General features: G+C 37.6%; 1 protein-coding gene across 4 annotated transcripts in view; it reads right to left on the reverse strand.

Moving 5' to 3' along the window:
* The window catches only part of LOC125232824 (hypoxia-inducible factor 1-alpha-like), a 125,244-nt gene that overhangs the window by 4,113 nt on the left and 104,525 nt on the right, over window positions 1-16,606 (reverse strand). For all 4 annotated transcript variants that reach the window (XM_048138615.1, XM_048138612.1, XM_048138614.1 and 1 more), the window contains 4 exons: window positions 6,729-6,937; window positions 6,410-6,624; window positions 6,016-6,331; window positions 5,778-5,935 (listed from right to left, as the gene is read on the reverse strand). In XM_048138615.1, the coding sequence (XP_047994572.1) occupies window positions 5,778-5,935; window positions 6,016-6,331; window positions 6,410-6,624; window positions 6,729-6,937 (898 nt within the window). The remainder of the gene's footprint in view (window positions 1-5,777; window positions 5,936-6,015; window positions 6,332-6,409; window positions 6,625-6,728; window positions 6,938-16,606) is intronic.

The following is a 16,606-nucleotide window of genomic DNA, read 5'->3' on the forward strand; positions in this document are numbered from 1 at the left end:
ATACGGCTTAGCATGGATCCACTGATTTTAGAGAACGAATTTAGATTACGATTTCGTTCTCCTTCAACCCCTTTATTGCTAAAAGTGTCATTGAAACTTGAGAAGTTACATTTACTCTGCCTACGCCTTCTTGGAATAGAGTTTTTTTTATTAAGTATCCTGATTTTAATAAAATTTCATGTTTGTATCTCAGTCTATGTAAATTCTAATCAATAACCAAAAGAAAGTCTTCTAAAATTTATAGGTAGGACACTAAATACTGCTTTTAACGCAGGAAAGCGAAGTTTTTAATTGTTTGTCGTGAAAACCTCCGTTTAACTACTTTTTTATTGGGAACTCTCGGAATTTAGGAAGCCATTTCGAACTTCCTGTTATTTACATCAGATTCGAGGCCAGTACCTAAATAAATTATAACCTAACCTTTCCTCGCTCATTACTCATTAGTTCGACTTCGAACATGTGCCTATAAGTCTAACATAATAGCAAGAGCCAAAGACGTAAAGATACTGGAATAGGTATATGACCTATCAAGGTTACTAAGTGAACAGCCCTCATAAAACCTATAAATCTTTAATTAATCAGGTCTACGTAATACCTACAGCGCCGCGCCGAGCGTGATAAACCGAATCAGCACATATTTAAGGCTCCATTTTGGTAGCTCGACTTAACGATCAATATTTTTGTTTGGTACCAAAACAAAAACTAGTGAGTATTGTTGTGTAACTTTCTAGCGTTATTTGAAGGCAATTTTATCTTCGAGAAAGCAGCTGTTGATGATGTAGTGGTTTCAATCCTAGCTGACACCTACCGCTATTTATCTCAACACCAGTTTCTCTTAAATCAAGAAAAAAAGGTGATTCATAAAAAAGTTGCAAGCATAATCCTACTGTAGTGAAATCCGCTATTAGTTGTTTAGTATTAGTTCTTCCGGCCCGGCCTAGCACAAGCTAAAATGGTTGACGACAAAACTACGATACGACGGAGCGTTTATTACAGATATTTGTAACTTGTCTACTTTGTCCAAGTATTTTAGAGATTACTCATAAAATCCTTGAGACAAAAGCATACCCTCCAGTAGACTTCATTAAATAAGGTATTTTTCCAAACGTTATCATTATCAAAGGCACACAGCCTTAAGGCTTATATACCTAAAGCAGTAATAGACGCCAGTGTAGTTAAGGGGGCTTACGCTGTAGGCTTTGCGATCACTCCCCAGGGATCTTACTCAGATTGCGGCCCTTATCGGCGAATGCCTTACACTAATTTAAAGATTCCGATATTAACTGCAGGTCCATCTTTAATTAAAATAAAATGTGTATTTGTGTCAAAAATATTGCACGCAACATCTCGCCAACAACATACCAACTGACTTTGATGCCGGTCAGTTTTTCGGATCCACGTTTTCTTTTCTACAGTCGATGAATTATAATAATAAATAATAAAATAAATAATAAATAAACATTATAAGGACATTCTTACACAGATTGACTGAGGCCCACGGTAAGCTCAAGAAGGCTTGTGTTGTGGGTACTCAGACAACGATATATATAATATATAAATACTTATATACATAGAAGAACATCCATGACTCAGGAACATATATCTGTGTGCTCATCACACAAATGAATGCCCTTACCGGGATTCGAACCCGGGACCGCGGCGTAGCAGGCAGGGTCACTACCGACTGCGCCAGACCGGTCGCCAGATGAATTGGGGATTTATCCGTCAGTTACGAAGTCGGCTTAACTTTTGACAGTGGTATTAGTCTGTCAATATAAGTATTTATGTATAAAATAACATTCCAATAAGTCAGATAACTTTTATGTAAGCGCTATCTCCGAAAACACACTCAATTGTGTTCAACGTCGTATATAAGGGCTATTATGAGAAGGACAGAAGGGCAGCCAGAATTTCAGGCGTCAATGCCCTTTTTACTACAATTGCTACCTACCAAGCCCATAACGCCCGAGGGTCGGATGAAAGGATTGTTTCTTTTAAGGGTTTCCCACAAAATTACAAACCAACAAATCAAAAAAATTATTACGCCATAAACCTTCGCAGATTTTAATCTAGAATTATGTAAGGTGCAAAAAACCGGCCAAGAGCGTGTCGGGCCACGCTCAGTGTAGGGTTCCGTAGTTTTCCGTATTTTTCTCAAAAACTACTGAACCTATCAAGTTCAAAACAATTTTCCTAGAAAGTCTTTATAAAGTTCTACTTTTGTGTTTTTTTTCATATTTTTTAAACATATGGTTCAAAAGTTAGAGGGGGGGGGACGCACTTTTTTTCCTTTAGGAGCGATTATTTCCGAAAATATGAATATTATCAAAAAACGATCTTAGTAAACCCTTATTCATTTTTAAATACCTATCCAACAATATATCACACGTTGGGGTTGGAATGAAAAAAAAATATCAGCCCCAACTTTACACGTAGGGGGGGGCGGGGGGGGTACCCTAATAAAACATTTATTCCATTTTTTATTTTTGCACTTTGTTGGCGTATTTGATATACATATTGGTACCAAATTTCAGCTTTCTAGTGCTAACGGTTACTGAGATTATCCGCGGACGGACGGACGGACGGACGGTCGGACGGACGGACGGACGGACGGACGGACGGACGGACGGACGGACGGACGGACGGACAGACAGACAGACGGACAGACAGACATGGCGAAACTATAAGGATTCCTACTGTTCCTAGTTGACTACGGAACCCTAAAAATGAGATAGTAAATGTATTAGCACAACATTTCGTAACTTAGTATGCTTGGTGTGACAGCTGGTGTTCTAGTGATGAAAAAACTTTTGTACAGATTACCCTGGAGAATGAACGTGCCAGCGTTGACTATGACTAGGTGAAAACTACTTACGCTCTTGTACTGTGAGTTCTCGGAACTTGATATGAAAAATATTTAGGTATAATATAAACGCAATGTTTCTCTTAGGATTACAGTATAAAAATATGGGTGCATAAGTTGCACATAAGAATATGTCCCATAGTTCTTATGTGGGCGAATAAAGAGTTACGGGATTCACAAGTTGTTTGTACGTGACTGTGCATTTTAAATTTGATTCGTAGACTAATACACTTTTAGTGCTCCGTACCAATTCTTTTCCTAACTTAGGTCCAATAAATCGATTAAATGCGTTTTTTGTCGAGCAGGGACGAGTGGTAATCGATTTAGACTTTTATTTTATACATTTTAGCTGAGAGTATTCTCCGCCTAAATAAGTTTATAGTTTTCATACTCACAAAAACAGTTATCGGAATTCGTTAATTTTCTTCGACGTCAATGTTTCATAAGTGTCTTATTTCCATAATTGTTATAAATAGGATGTACCTATCATGAAAACAGATCCTTTGGAAGCCTACGCCTGTTGTTTGGTGATTTCCTGATTCATAATTTAACAGTTTCGCGCAAACGTCTATTGTGAAATTTTACTTCATAAATTTCTTTGTCGATAACAGAATATAGCGTGAGAAACTACAGGATAAAGAGCTCTTAGTAATGTTCTTAGAAATCATAATAATATGATTTACATAAGTAATTATTCGAAGATTAACACGCTATAATTCGAAGGCGTCGGTGACTGTGTTAAAAAATATGTATGTAAGTAATAATAAAAACGTAGCTCTGTGAATTTCCAACTTATAATTTGTAGATAGTGCATAAAGTCACCAATAGGCTAGTGTCCTACTAGTCAAATCAGCTTCTTTTTAAGAACTGTCAAAACGATTTGCTAATATGGAATTACTATGAAATACTGAGGAGTGATGTCACAGTCAATTCATTTACTTTATATCTTTCTCTTTGACTTATTAAATAGAAATTATGTTTATACATAACTACTGTCCATAGTTTTCTTCTTATTATGTGGTGTTTTATTTCGTGCGTTGCATAAAATATTTTATTTTAAGTATAGGAAACTAGCCTATTAAAGACAAGTTCTAGCCTATTATAAAATGACAATGTTTTCAAAGCATTTGTCACTTGCGTTGCGCGTGAATGTTTACTTACTAGTAATTATGTAACGTTTGTAAAAGCACACTTACGACATTGTGGTATTTTCCATTAAATAATAACTAGCATCGTAAAAGCGTTAATAAACCTTTATTCATCATCATCATCATTTCAGCCATTAATCGCCCACTGCTGAGCATAGGCCTCCCTTCGTGTACGCCATCCCGGTCCTGAGCTAATCTCATCCAGAAATGCCCCGCAGTTTTTCAAATGTCGTCCACCCAACGAGCCAACGGATACCCTTATTATAAAAAAGAATCTATAGTTTAACTTTTATTTATGACAACTAACTACTTTTCAGTGAATATTTTCAATACCATAAAAGCCAATACGGTGGGAAGGCAGGAATGTCAGGATAGGATAACGGTAATAAAAATCAACATGCACCTTTTACAAGTATTACTCTTGATTTATTTTTCAATAAATATATATGGTGATTCTTTCAGTTGCTCTGCAAATATTTTATTAATCGAGAAAAATATATTATTCTTCTAGAACATCGTCCAGTTAGACCATATAGTTATTTTATAACAACGATGATTTGATCTATTTATATCTACACAAATACGTCTTTTAAAAATTTGATAAGTTAATGACAATGCGAAGCGCTACATTTCGAGTATTTTCTATGCACTAGCTATGTGCTAGCATCATTCAGATCGCCCCACATAAAATACCAATGTATGACCCCATATATTCTAGTAGTGAAATATAAAACAACTAACAATGCTTTAGATCCATAAAAACTAAAATACAAATTCTCGACAATACTATATGTCCAAAATCTATCCTATTTTTGTAACCTTTGTATATGTATATAACCAAAAATCCATACTTATATTGAAAACTATACTGTGTTCTTAATTGTACTTTGTATCATTTGGCAGTGGAAATAGTCTTTATACAACCAACTAGTGTTCAGAACTGCCTAAAACTACTCATTCTAAAGTAGACTTTAGAAATAAAACGCGTAACGAAATAGTCGAAGAAAAACTCAGTATCGACTCGGTCGAAATACCTCGATGTAAAAAAATACCTACAATAAGGTAACGATAACTTAGTTTAACTTACAATAAAAAATAAATAGCGTTACTTCTGACAGTAAAACTAGAATTAGTATTGACTCGGCTCATACTACAAACATAAGACTGAGTGCGCGGCAGATAGCCGGGTGTCACCCCGGCAACTACTCTAGGAACCAACCAATAGTTAATCACTTAACCACCAAGATATGCGCACGTTAACTTAAGCACTAAACGACTAAAACGAAATTGCTTTCAAACTTACACCATTATATACATATCACCTAAAACTGAGTCTGTTTAACGCCCGCAGGCGAAAGCACATTATTGCAAGTCTGTGGAAGATTACTACACTACCCAGCCGTACACTTCACCGTTTGCCCGGTGCTTAAAACATCTCAATTGCCATCGCAGACTTTAATCTGGCCGAGGGGCACGTTTTACAGCTTCATACGGATAATTAGATATGGAAAGTTCACGCGACCTTCACTTAATCGGGTGCTGGGTTATCAAATTATATTACGTCTACAAAATTTAAAAATTCGGCCAGATAAGTCTCGTGACAAAAGATCAGGTATAAACGCTTGGAGGCAACTATCGAGTGAACACTGGACGCGCATTATCACAGTTTATATATTTTTGGGAGCAGAGCCTCAGGCCTTAAGTTTTTGGCGGGGCCGGCACTGCACCATGCAGATGTAGCCGGCGTCCACATCGCAGCCGCTCACCAGGAGGTTCATGAGGACGCTCGAGGACGGCGTGCTCCGCACTTCTAGAGCCGGGGACGGGCTGCGCTTGGCACGTTTGGCCCGCGGCTCCTCATCTTGGTTCAACACGCGTTTGACGCCAGTCTCCCATGACGACACGCTTCTGCTTGGTATTAATCCTGTGGAACAAAAATAAATTCAAAAGACGTTCTTTCAGTCAATGTATTTCAAATTTATATTGAACTGGGACGTAAAGTACCTTGATCTGAGTATATGCTTGTAATGAGATCTTGTGGGGGAGGGCCTGTGGGTGGCGCGGCTAAGAGGCGCTGTAGCGCCGGGGCCGGCGAAGCGCTCTGTTGCGTCTGTGTGTTAGTCGGCTGTGGTCTAGCCATGCTGACGTTGTCTGGGAACGCGGCCCACATGACCGCCGGCTCCAATACTGGCAACTCATCGGTGAGGGGGATGAACGGTGAGTGTCCATCGTCTATGTCGTTGTCTGACCTTACGCTATCTAAAGCATCCAGAGAAAGTTCTGTCAATATTGACGACTGTTCACATGACGAGTCACTCTCCTGAAATAAATAGAACATTAGACACAATTCCGCGAAAATTTTAAATCATTATGAAAAATATATTAGTGATGTTATTACCTGAGGTTCAGGTGAGGACATCAATAAAGAATCAGCAGTTAAGGAGTCCACAGGTGAACCATTAGCAAGGTCATCGCCTAAGAGGCTGCAGTAATTGTCGCTAAGAATAAAGTCATCGAACATATCAAACGGACTGTTCTCCAGTGGGATGCAAGTGTCACCGGCCGTGGGCGCCAGATAAGTAAGATCCTCCTCATCAGGCTCGTCTTTAAGCACTGAAAATAAACATAGATGGTCAAAAATCACCAACAAATCATTTTGAAAAATTGTATTTAATGAAATTCAGCAAAAATTTTAAGCTTTAGAAACAGCAACTCACTTGTATGTCCCTTGGATTGTGCCAGTGAGAGATAACCCTTGTTCATGTCTTTCTCCCTTGGTGCAAAGATTTCTTCTGTAGCAGGCACCACTGCTACTATGGCTCCGTTCGCTGGAGGCTCAAATGCGGTAGGCGGTACTGGTACAGGCTTCAAGTCCGCATGTTGGAGTTGGTGCGCGGAGAACACCTCATCTTTGCACTCTATAGCGCTGTGGACAAAACAAAATGCAAATTACCGCCCTAGAGGCAGATCCTACCTAAAATACGTGGTTTCTTATCCAAGTGCAGCACCGATTATTTAAAATTTGCGACCTTTAGACAAGCTCAATAATTTTACGTCTTAATTGTTTACCTATGTGCGTCGCAGTGGCTTGGAGGTGTGAATAGAATATGTTTATGAATAGGAACTAAGTAGTGATGATTTCGCGTTATAATAGCATGGAAACTTTTACAATAGCCAAGGCTACGAGAGAGATGAGCTAAGCTAACAAGTACCTTAACCAGAAAAGTTAGGTACCAGTAATAAGTCTACAGTTAAAGTTAGATATGGAAATAACAACAATTAAATTAGTCATCAATTGGCTTTAATATATGCAATAAAATGCGCTGCGACGCATTCTTATTGTATTATATTTAGTGCGCTATGTGCATACGCGATAAACAAGGAAGTTGTAGTAAATATATATTAACAGTATTACCCGTAGGACCGTTATCTTCATCACTTGTGGAGGCAGGTGATAATGAAGATAATTAGAATACCTATAATAAACGGCTTGCTGTATATATAAGACGATTAACATGGATTATATCTCAAGCAAGCAAAAACATTCGAAACTAATTTTGGTGTTTGTAAAATATACTAAATTCAATACTTACAAAATACAAATTTGATTTTCGATAAATTTAGATCAGTATTTATAAACTCGAAAAGAATTCTAAAAGTCTATTAACTCGCGAAGATTAAAGTTATTAAGATGTGAATTTGCTCAAGTATTCCAAACAATTTAACTTTTAGAATTGTTTAGACGCGTGCGCTCAGTATGAGAGCCGGCGCTAATTTGAGCTGAAACCAGCTCGATAATGTGATGATAACAGATAATACTGCAGTAAGGATTAATTAATTACTTTTGGACCAGTAACGCCGATGACCCGCGAATGGCCTTTCGATATGTGCGTCAGTATATACTGAACTAGCACTATAAATTGTAATCTGTAATACGCACAGCGTTAATAATCGAGACCATTAATATGATAACTTGTATGTTGTTGACGAGATCAGCTATTTTCATTGACCTTAGATACAGTGTGATCTTCCGTGGAAAGCTACTAATACAATTTTCAGTATCTATTTTTAACAAAAAACAACAGCTTCATTTAAAATGGCAACTGAAAAACAATATGAATTATCTGATATGAACCGGTTCCAGTATAACAAAAACATCTAATCATTACGAATGTTTACATCAGCTGAATCGCAAACTCAACCAACTTAATTTGTAATGGCATAATACCGTTCCAAACCGTCGACTCATCGTAGGCTAGACGTAAACCCATTCGGGGGAGTGTTTTATTTATTTTGGTTAGTGCATTTACGCGGCACTTTTGGAGAGATTTGAGAAGGATAACAGTATGGCTGTGAATCAGGGTGGAGAGAGACGAGGGTATGGTTGTAAGTTCGGCCTTGGTAATGACCTTGCAGCAGCCACCCTCGGGCAGGCTCTCTCCTCCACTTAGGCCATTCACCAGGAGTGTAGTGAAAGTGTATGCGCGCGCAACGTTACGTGTGTAGGCCCGTATCGATTGCCAGTTTAAGAAATTCCAATCCAACCGTCCCGACAAGCCTACCCGAAATGCATAATAAAAATAGAACGCAGACTGTGGCGCGGAGTTAAACAAAGTAGAGGTAGTAAGCATAATAACGTCTGGGGATATAATACAATAGTTGTAATGTGTCAGCGCAAAAATACGGGTGTGTAAGTACTAGGGTTGCCGTTCTGTTGACCTTGGCCGTAATCCGTTGTGTTCAATTCGGAGGGGCAACACAATTCAACAATTACATTATGTGCATCTGCCGAAACGAGGACGTGACATCAGATGACTTTAACTAGCTGGCGAGATTCGTAAACATAGAAATACGTTATTTTAATTGTCGTAGAAACCGCGACCACTTTTATAGCTCCGTTTATTTTATTACTGTAAAGTTATGTAGGTGAATTACCATTGCTGATACTAGACTATGTCAATAAAAAATCTACAAATAAAATATAATTACGTATATAAAATGAGTAAAATGAGTCTTTTGGTTTGTTTATGAACATTATCAAGACATATCGAGCAAAAAATAGTTCTAAGTGGAAAACTATTGATAAAATAAGTTTCGATAACATGGGATGTAAAATTATCCCTTTTATGACGGCACTGATATTCGTCATACTAAGCCTACCCAGACTGTTGTCTAATATGATAAAGCGATTTTGGAAAGTATTTGAAGGTCGATTATACAGATTAGATAAAGTCGAGATAATAAAATGTCCTGATAAAAATAACGCAATCTGCAATAATAAAAATAGAATGATATAATGGATAAAAGATAAATTTCATTAAAGACTGAAATGAAACCGAACAGGAAAATTATTTGAGACAGCTGAACTGAAAACGCACGTCACCAGTTGCGGTATTAGAATTATGCACATTCGTTATAAAAGAGATCGAATAACAAACAGTTCATTGTATAAACAATAAACCTATCGATAATAGATTGATACCTGATAAGGCTTCTTAAAAGTTTCCAGCGGAACGAATTGAAAGTGGTTCTGCGGTTTGATAAAGAGATCAATGGGAGGATTTGTAGGCATTGATGAGTTTGATCACGATTTATAGAACGAAGCGCATCAGTCTGCCAATAGCGAGCCGGTTGCGCGGGAGTCAAGGCCGCGGTGTGGTTATGTAACCGGCTGGGGGGCGCGGGGCGCTAATTTTAGCGGCTTCTTGCAAACAACACGCGTCAGCGCATACGCTAATGTTCTTAAATGCAACGACGACGCACTGGACGTCTGAAAGACGGAGTCCAAAATAATTGAATTGAAATTTAAACTAACACTGACTCGGGCTAGCACGGCGCGTTGTAATGACGAAGAATTTTTGCGACGAGTGGACAACCGCGATATATTTGTGACGCATGAAATAGTTTAAGCATAATTTCAGTTTAAACATTGGCAACAACACACTGAACAGTTACATAATCCGTGTTTTTAATGACCACGATCTATTAACTCTTATCTCTCCGGTTTATTAAGTTGACAAACTCGCAAGTTTTAGTTTTAATTACGCTTCCTTATGTGTCGCAATTATTCTGCACTTGAAACGAAACACACACTGTATCCACTTCACTGTCACTGCTTACCATGGTGGTGGAACGCTGTACTTGTTGTTAAACAATATTATCAGTAGTGATTTTCACGTGTTTGGGTGTCGGAACAGCTGATCGCGAGAGTTTAGTCGGCGGTAAGTAACGTGTACGGTTGAGGCGAGGTCTGTGGCGCGAATGGCCGGCGACGGCGCACTGCCGCTCTTGTTTGCGGTGTTCGTTATCCATTGACACGGTGCGCGCACCTATTGCGGTGATATAAGGGTGATAATCAAATGTTTGGCGTGCTGCATTGTGGTGGCCGCTCGTGTGATCCTACTATCATTACGTCGCGATTACTAACCGGCGATAAATTTCGAAGACTGCCGTTCATTCGACGGGCACGCGAAGAGATAACCGGTCCGCTCACTGGTGGTGTGATCGTGGTTGGAAGGAAGCGGTATCATTTGCAGTTGAATGATATTCACACCAGGGGTTTGCTGCTATCTCTTAATTACTAATTGAGTCATAGGTTTGTTGCTAATAGATAGCTCTTAAAACACCACCATATAACCACATAAACCCAGCTAATCTGTACCTAGTAATAAAAGTACAAGTGGGACATTATAATAATAATTGTTGTAATATTCCGTAATATATAAAAGACAGCGATAATATATAGCAACTGTTATAAGGAAATGCTCTGTTGTTATTCTTAGTCCGACTCCGTACACCAGCAATTGTTTCAGCTGTCATATAGGATACTGGATACCTAAATTTAAATAAGGATCGCGACGAAAGGAGTTATTTTAGTGACAGCATCTCCTCGACGAGTCGTTGAACTCAGCTCAGAAACGGAACAAGTATTCAGCTAAGTTTAGTCTAAATGGTATCGTGATTCTGTAATCTATCTCCCATATCTATCATTCGCGGAGTAAACAGTGGAAGTAAACAACCACATATTGCCATTATTAAGACTCGTATTTGCGTATAATTACTGACTCAAGGGCGTAGGACTGAATGTAAATAATTCATAGCATAACTATGCCTTAATCAACAAAGTAAATAGACATATGAGCATTTCACAAAAGAAAAAAAATCCTGCCCATTTGGCAAGTGCCAACAATTTCCGGCTAGCGAATCCAATAAAGAATGAGGCGCTAAAATGTAGACAAAAATAACTTTGGGAAAGTTAAAAAACAACATCTGAGTACTAATAAACTATTTTCATTCATTATATGAGCAGTAGAATTTTTCTAGCTAGGAAAATGAAATGAAACATCATCAATCGTGGGAATTATTAATAGATCCACCATAACTTGAAGATCAATGTCATTCCTAAAATATCTAATCAATATTATTTAACACTTATACTTTGAAATATTGTTTAACTTCGTTTATTACTTTTATTAAAGCATTTATAGATAAACATGGTGTAATTGTTGAAGCTACCGAGGGTAAAGATACTAAAGATAGTAAAGATGTCTGGACCAAATGTTCATCAAATACCTACAATACTCATTAGTATTGCTTCATCTAATAAGATTATCCATAATGATACATTAGCGCCTTCTGCTGCCATAATTACATAGGCACGTTGCCCTAATAATCCTTCTAAACGAGATTACATAGAGTTTAACCAGTAATTACTAAGATTAGGTCCTTTCAGATTATTTAAGCACTAATGATGAAAGAAATACAGCACTGTAACGAATTTAATTAAACGAAGAATAAAGATCAGGATCACTAGATTAGATTTAAAAAATCGTCTCTAAATTCTAATTGAGTAAAATATTGCATAAGTTAGACACCTTACTTGTTCTTTTTGAAGATGTAACTGAGACTCATCTATTAGCCTGGAGTAGCTAGATTCAGCGCATTAATGTGGTTTTGAAATTCATAAACTTTATGAAATTTACATTTTTCAGCACACTGACATAAAAGCTTTTTACAATTTCTTAGGTACCTATAATACCTTTGAGATACGATACTTCTTCAGTGTTATTGGAGTTATGTAAATTTGCTAGTGCGAACAGGACTAAGTTAGTAATACATTACTTTCGTCATTGGCTTTATAGAAGTTTTTATTATTATCTTACTAGCAAGCTCGGTATCTTCAAGACTATTAAAGATAAAATCAGAAGGCATGACATCATTAAGACTTTCTGTTGTACGTATATTGAAACTATTTCGAAAATCTTATGATTATCTTTGAGACACAACTTGGAAGTCTAGGTATAGGTCTAAATCTATATTTTCATTTTTAATATGAATGTTAGCGGTACGGTTTAGCAATCTATCGCTGTCAGTAGCCGTAGCGGTGACACTCGATACGCTCGATGGAGCCGCGTTGTTCCACAATTTAGCCGCGTAACTAAAACCCTCACTAATGGACCGCTAGATAATCCACAGCCAACGTGACTGGATTTTATAATGAACTCGACAAAAGTGTATCAGGAAATGAGTGATCTTTAATAGGAATTGAAATCCAATTAATAAGAAATGATGAAATAATCGAAGTTTTGGTGATACACATATGTTAAGAGCGCTATGACAAAAAAAGGCGATATATTGTAAAATGCACAATATTTATCGACAAAATTGTACACTTTACTCATACTAAAAGACAGTGAAAGTACTTGTTTCAGTTAGAACATCTTATTAACTGTCGGTTAAATAAAAAACATATGAAAAAAAAAGCTTTTTCAATTAGTAATGATTGTTTTTCTGATGCTCGTTTAGGAAAAACCGCGTGAAGCACAGAATTCGGAGCTCTTATTATGTACAATTTGATAAGATCACTCTCATAAATGAGGTAAATTTAAGTTCCAAATATCTTGTACTTCAGGCCCATTAAACAATATTTATCATTTAATTCTTTGAAATTGAGAAATTGAAAGTAAAACGAACTCAATTTTGTCTTGAAAATACATCGAAACAAGTGATCATTTCTCCGAAAATCTACATGTTATCGAAGTTATTTTAGTATATAAATAATCTGCACAATGTGCTTAAACTGCTGTTATCCATTTGTCGTTATAATATTTTATCATGATTTTTTGCCAATTTTTTGAAAACTAGCCTTCCTGTCGCTATTTTACCGGCGACGGACGCCTGCGATTTCAGTGCCGCGCCGGAGCTCGAGGAGGTAAGACGTATGTCACTTTGGTCTCCGAGTTTTCATCGCAAACGTCGAGAATATTTATTGTTGTGTGGGTCGGACGCCTTGTTTCTACACGGGCTATCCTCGCATTGTGTGTGTGTAAACAGCGACCAACGAATTTGATCCTAGATCCGTAAATATTTGCTTTTGTAATACTTTGTTATGTTTAAATGTTAAAGTATTACAACGTTGTGATGATAAAAATGTGAAAATTACAATACGGTCAAGATGATAAGACACATCAAGATGGTACTCGGGATCTGATGATGGAGCCAGAAGGTGGTCACCAGTACCAGTGAACCATGTAAGTAAACGACTTCGTGTTTAGGCTCGTTGGGTTCGTCTCAACAAGACCTTTGACAAGAGGTGGTACTCAGGGTCTGATGATGGAGCCAGATGGTGGTCACCAGTACCAATGAACCATATAACTAAACCCAGAGATGGGGAAATCGTAATCGATTCCGGATTACACGATTACTTGATTTTACTTTGTAATCTGACACTACTGGGTGTCAGATTACTTGTAATGTAATCAAGTGAAACGGTAAATTACCATTACATGTAAAGGAATCACTAATCATCTATACAATCATTACTATTACCAATAATTCTGAATCATAGTCGATTCAAAATAACTGAAATTATTGACTTGATTACTTTCAGATTACGAATATGTAGTACCTCAGATTGCTGACTGTCACTTTGACACAAAAGTCGTCATGGGTGTCGTAAAATAGGTTTTAGGAGGTGCTGATTCCAAAATTAATGACTAATGTTCAATCTGACATTGCTGACTGTCACTCTGACACAAAAGTCGTCATGGGTGTCGTAAAATAGGTTTTAGGGGTGCTGATTCCAAAATGAATGACCAATTTGGAATCTGATATTGCTGACTGTCACTTTGACACAAAAGTCGTCATGGGTGTCGTAAAATAGGTTTTAGGGGGTGCTGATTCCAAAATTAATGACCAATGTGGAATCTGACATTGCTGACTGTCACTTTGACACAAAAGTCGTCATGGGTGTCGTAAAATAGGTTTTAGGAGGTGCTGATTCCAAAATTAATGACTAATGTTCAATCTGACATTGCTGACTGTCACTCTGACACAAAAGCCGTCATGGGTGTCGTAAAATAGGTTTTAGGGGGTGCTGATTCCAAAATTAATGACCAATTTGGAATCTGACATTGCTGACTGTCACTTTGACACAAAAGTCGTCATGGGTGTCGTAAAATAGGTTTTAGGGGTGCTGATTCCAAAATTAATGACCAATGTGGAATCTGACATTGCTGACTGTCACTTTAACACAAAAGTCGTCATGGGTGTCGTAAAATAGGTTTTAGGGGTGCTGATTCCAAAATTAATGACCAATGTTCAATCTGACATTGCTGACTGTCACTCTGACACAAAAGTCGTCATGGGTGTCGTAAAATAGGTTTTAGGGGGTGCTGATTCCAAAATTAATGACCAATGTTCAATCTGACATTGCTGACTGTCACTCTGACACAAAAGTCGTCATGGGTGTCGTAAAATAGGTTTTAGGGGTGCTGATTCCAAAATTAATGACCAATGTTCAATCTGACATTGCTGACTGTCACTTTGACACAAAAGTCGTCATGGGTGTCGTAAAATAGGTTTTAGGGGTGCTGATTCCAAAATTAGTGACCAATTTGGAATCTGACATTGCTGACTGTCACTTTGACACAAAAGTCGTCATGGGTGTCGTCAAATAGGTATCCGGAGGTGTTTGAAAACTAATGACCAATTTGGAATTTGACACTGTTGACTGTCACTTTGACACAAAAGTGATCATGGGTGTCTTCAAATAGGTTTTCATGGGTACTGATCTCAATATTAATGATCAATTTGGAATCTGACATTGCTGACTGTCACTTTGACATAAAAGTCGTTATGGGTGTCGTCAAATAGGTTTCCTTTCCAGGGGTACTGTGCAATGTCAGGTTCCAAATCGGTCATTACTTTTTAAATCATTTCATTAATTTTGGAATCAGTGCCCCCTAAAAACTATTTGACTACACCCATGATTCCTTTTGTGTCAAAATTACAATTAGCACTGTGAGATTCCAAAATAGTCGTTAATTTTGGAATCAGCACCCCCGGAAACCTTTTTGAAGACACCCATGACGACTTTTGTGTCAAAGTGACAGTCAGCAATGTCAAGATTCCAAATCGGTCATTAATTTTCAAATCAGCACCTCCGGAAACCTATTTGACGACACCCATGACGACTTTTGTGTCAAAGTGACAGTCAGCAATGTTAGATTCCACATTAGTCATTATTTTTGGAATCAGCACCCCCTAAAACCTATTTTACGACACCCATGATGACTTTTGTGTCAAAGTGGCAGTCAGCAATGTTAGATTCCACATTGGTCATTAATTTTGGAATCAGCACCCCCTAAAACCAATTTTACGACACCCATGACGACTTTTGTGTCAAAGTGACAGTCAGCAATGTCAGATTCCACATTGTTCATTAATTTTGGAATCAGCACCCCCGCAAACCTATTTGACGACACCCATGACGACTTTTGTGTCAAAGTGACAGTCAGCAATGTCAGATTCCACATTGGTCATTAATTTTGGAATCAGCACCACCTAAAACCTATTTTACGACACCCATGACGACTTTTGTGTCAAAGTGACAGTCAGCAATGTCAGATTCCACATTGTTCATTAATTTTGGAATCAGCACCCCCGCAAACCTATTTGACGACACCCATGACGACTTTTGTGTCAAAGTGACAGTCAGCAATGTCAGATTCCACATTGGCCATTAATTTTGGAATCAGCACCCCTAAAACCTATTTTACGACACCCATGACGACTTTTGTGTCAAAGTGACAGTCAGCAATGTCAGATTCCAAATCGGTCATTAATTTTTAAATCAGCACACCCGAAAACCTATACTCGTGGTATATGCACTTGAAATGTGAAAGTGAAAATGCTAGAATGACATGTAAACCACGAAGTTGTATAGTCATATTGTTCATTGGTATTGGTGACCACCATCTGGCTCCATCATCAGACCCTGAGCACCACCTTGAAGTAATTAGAATTGTATTTGTCTTATTTTATCATCATATTAATATAATTATACTTTACTCTAATACTTATCATATAACAAAAGCAAATATTTGGGATGGGATCTACTTTTATAATTATTACCTTAATTTTTTAAATAAATTTTAACATAATTGATATTATTTCGCGCTATATTCTCGTATTTTCGTACAAAATAATGTTTATTAGAAACCAAAAGTTTATATCGAGATAGTAGATTGTGGTTGTTATCAAAATTCCATAGAAAGGATCAAGATTGTTGGGTCCATTATTGTAGTGCGAGCGA

Source organism: Leguminivora glycinivorella, chromosome 13, assembly GCF_023078275.1.
Source record: "Leguminivora glycinivorella isolate SPB_JAAS2020 chromosome 13, LegGlyc_1.1, whole genome shotgun sequence".
In the NCBI taxonomy this organism is placed as follows: Eukaryota; Metazoa; Arthropoda; class Insecta; order Lepidoptera; family Tortricidae; genus Leguminivora; species Leguminivora glycinivorella.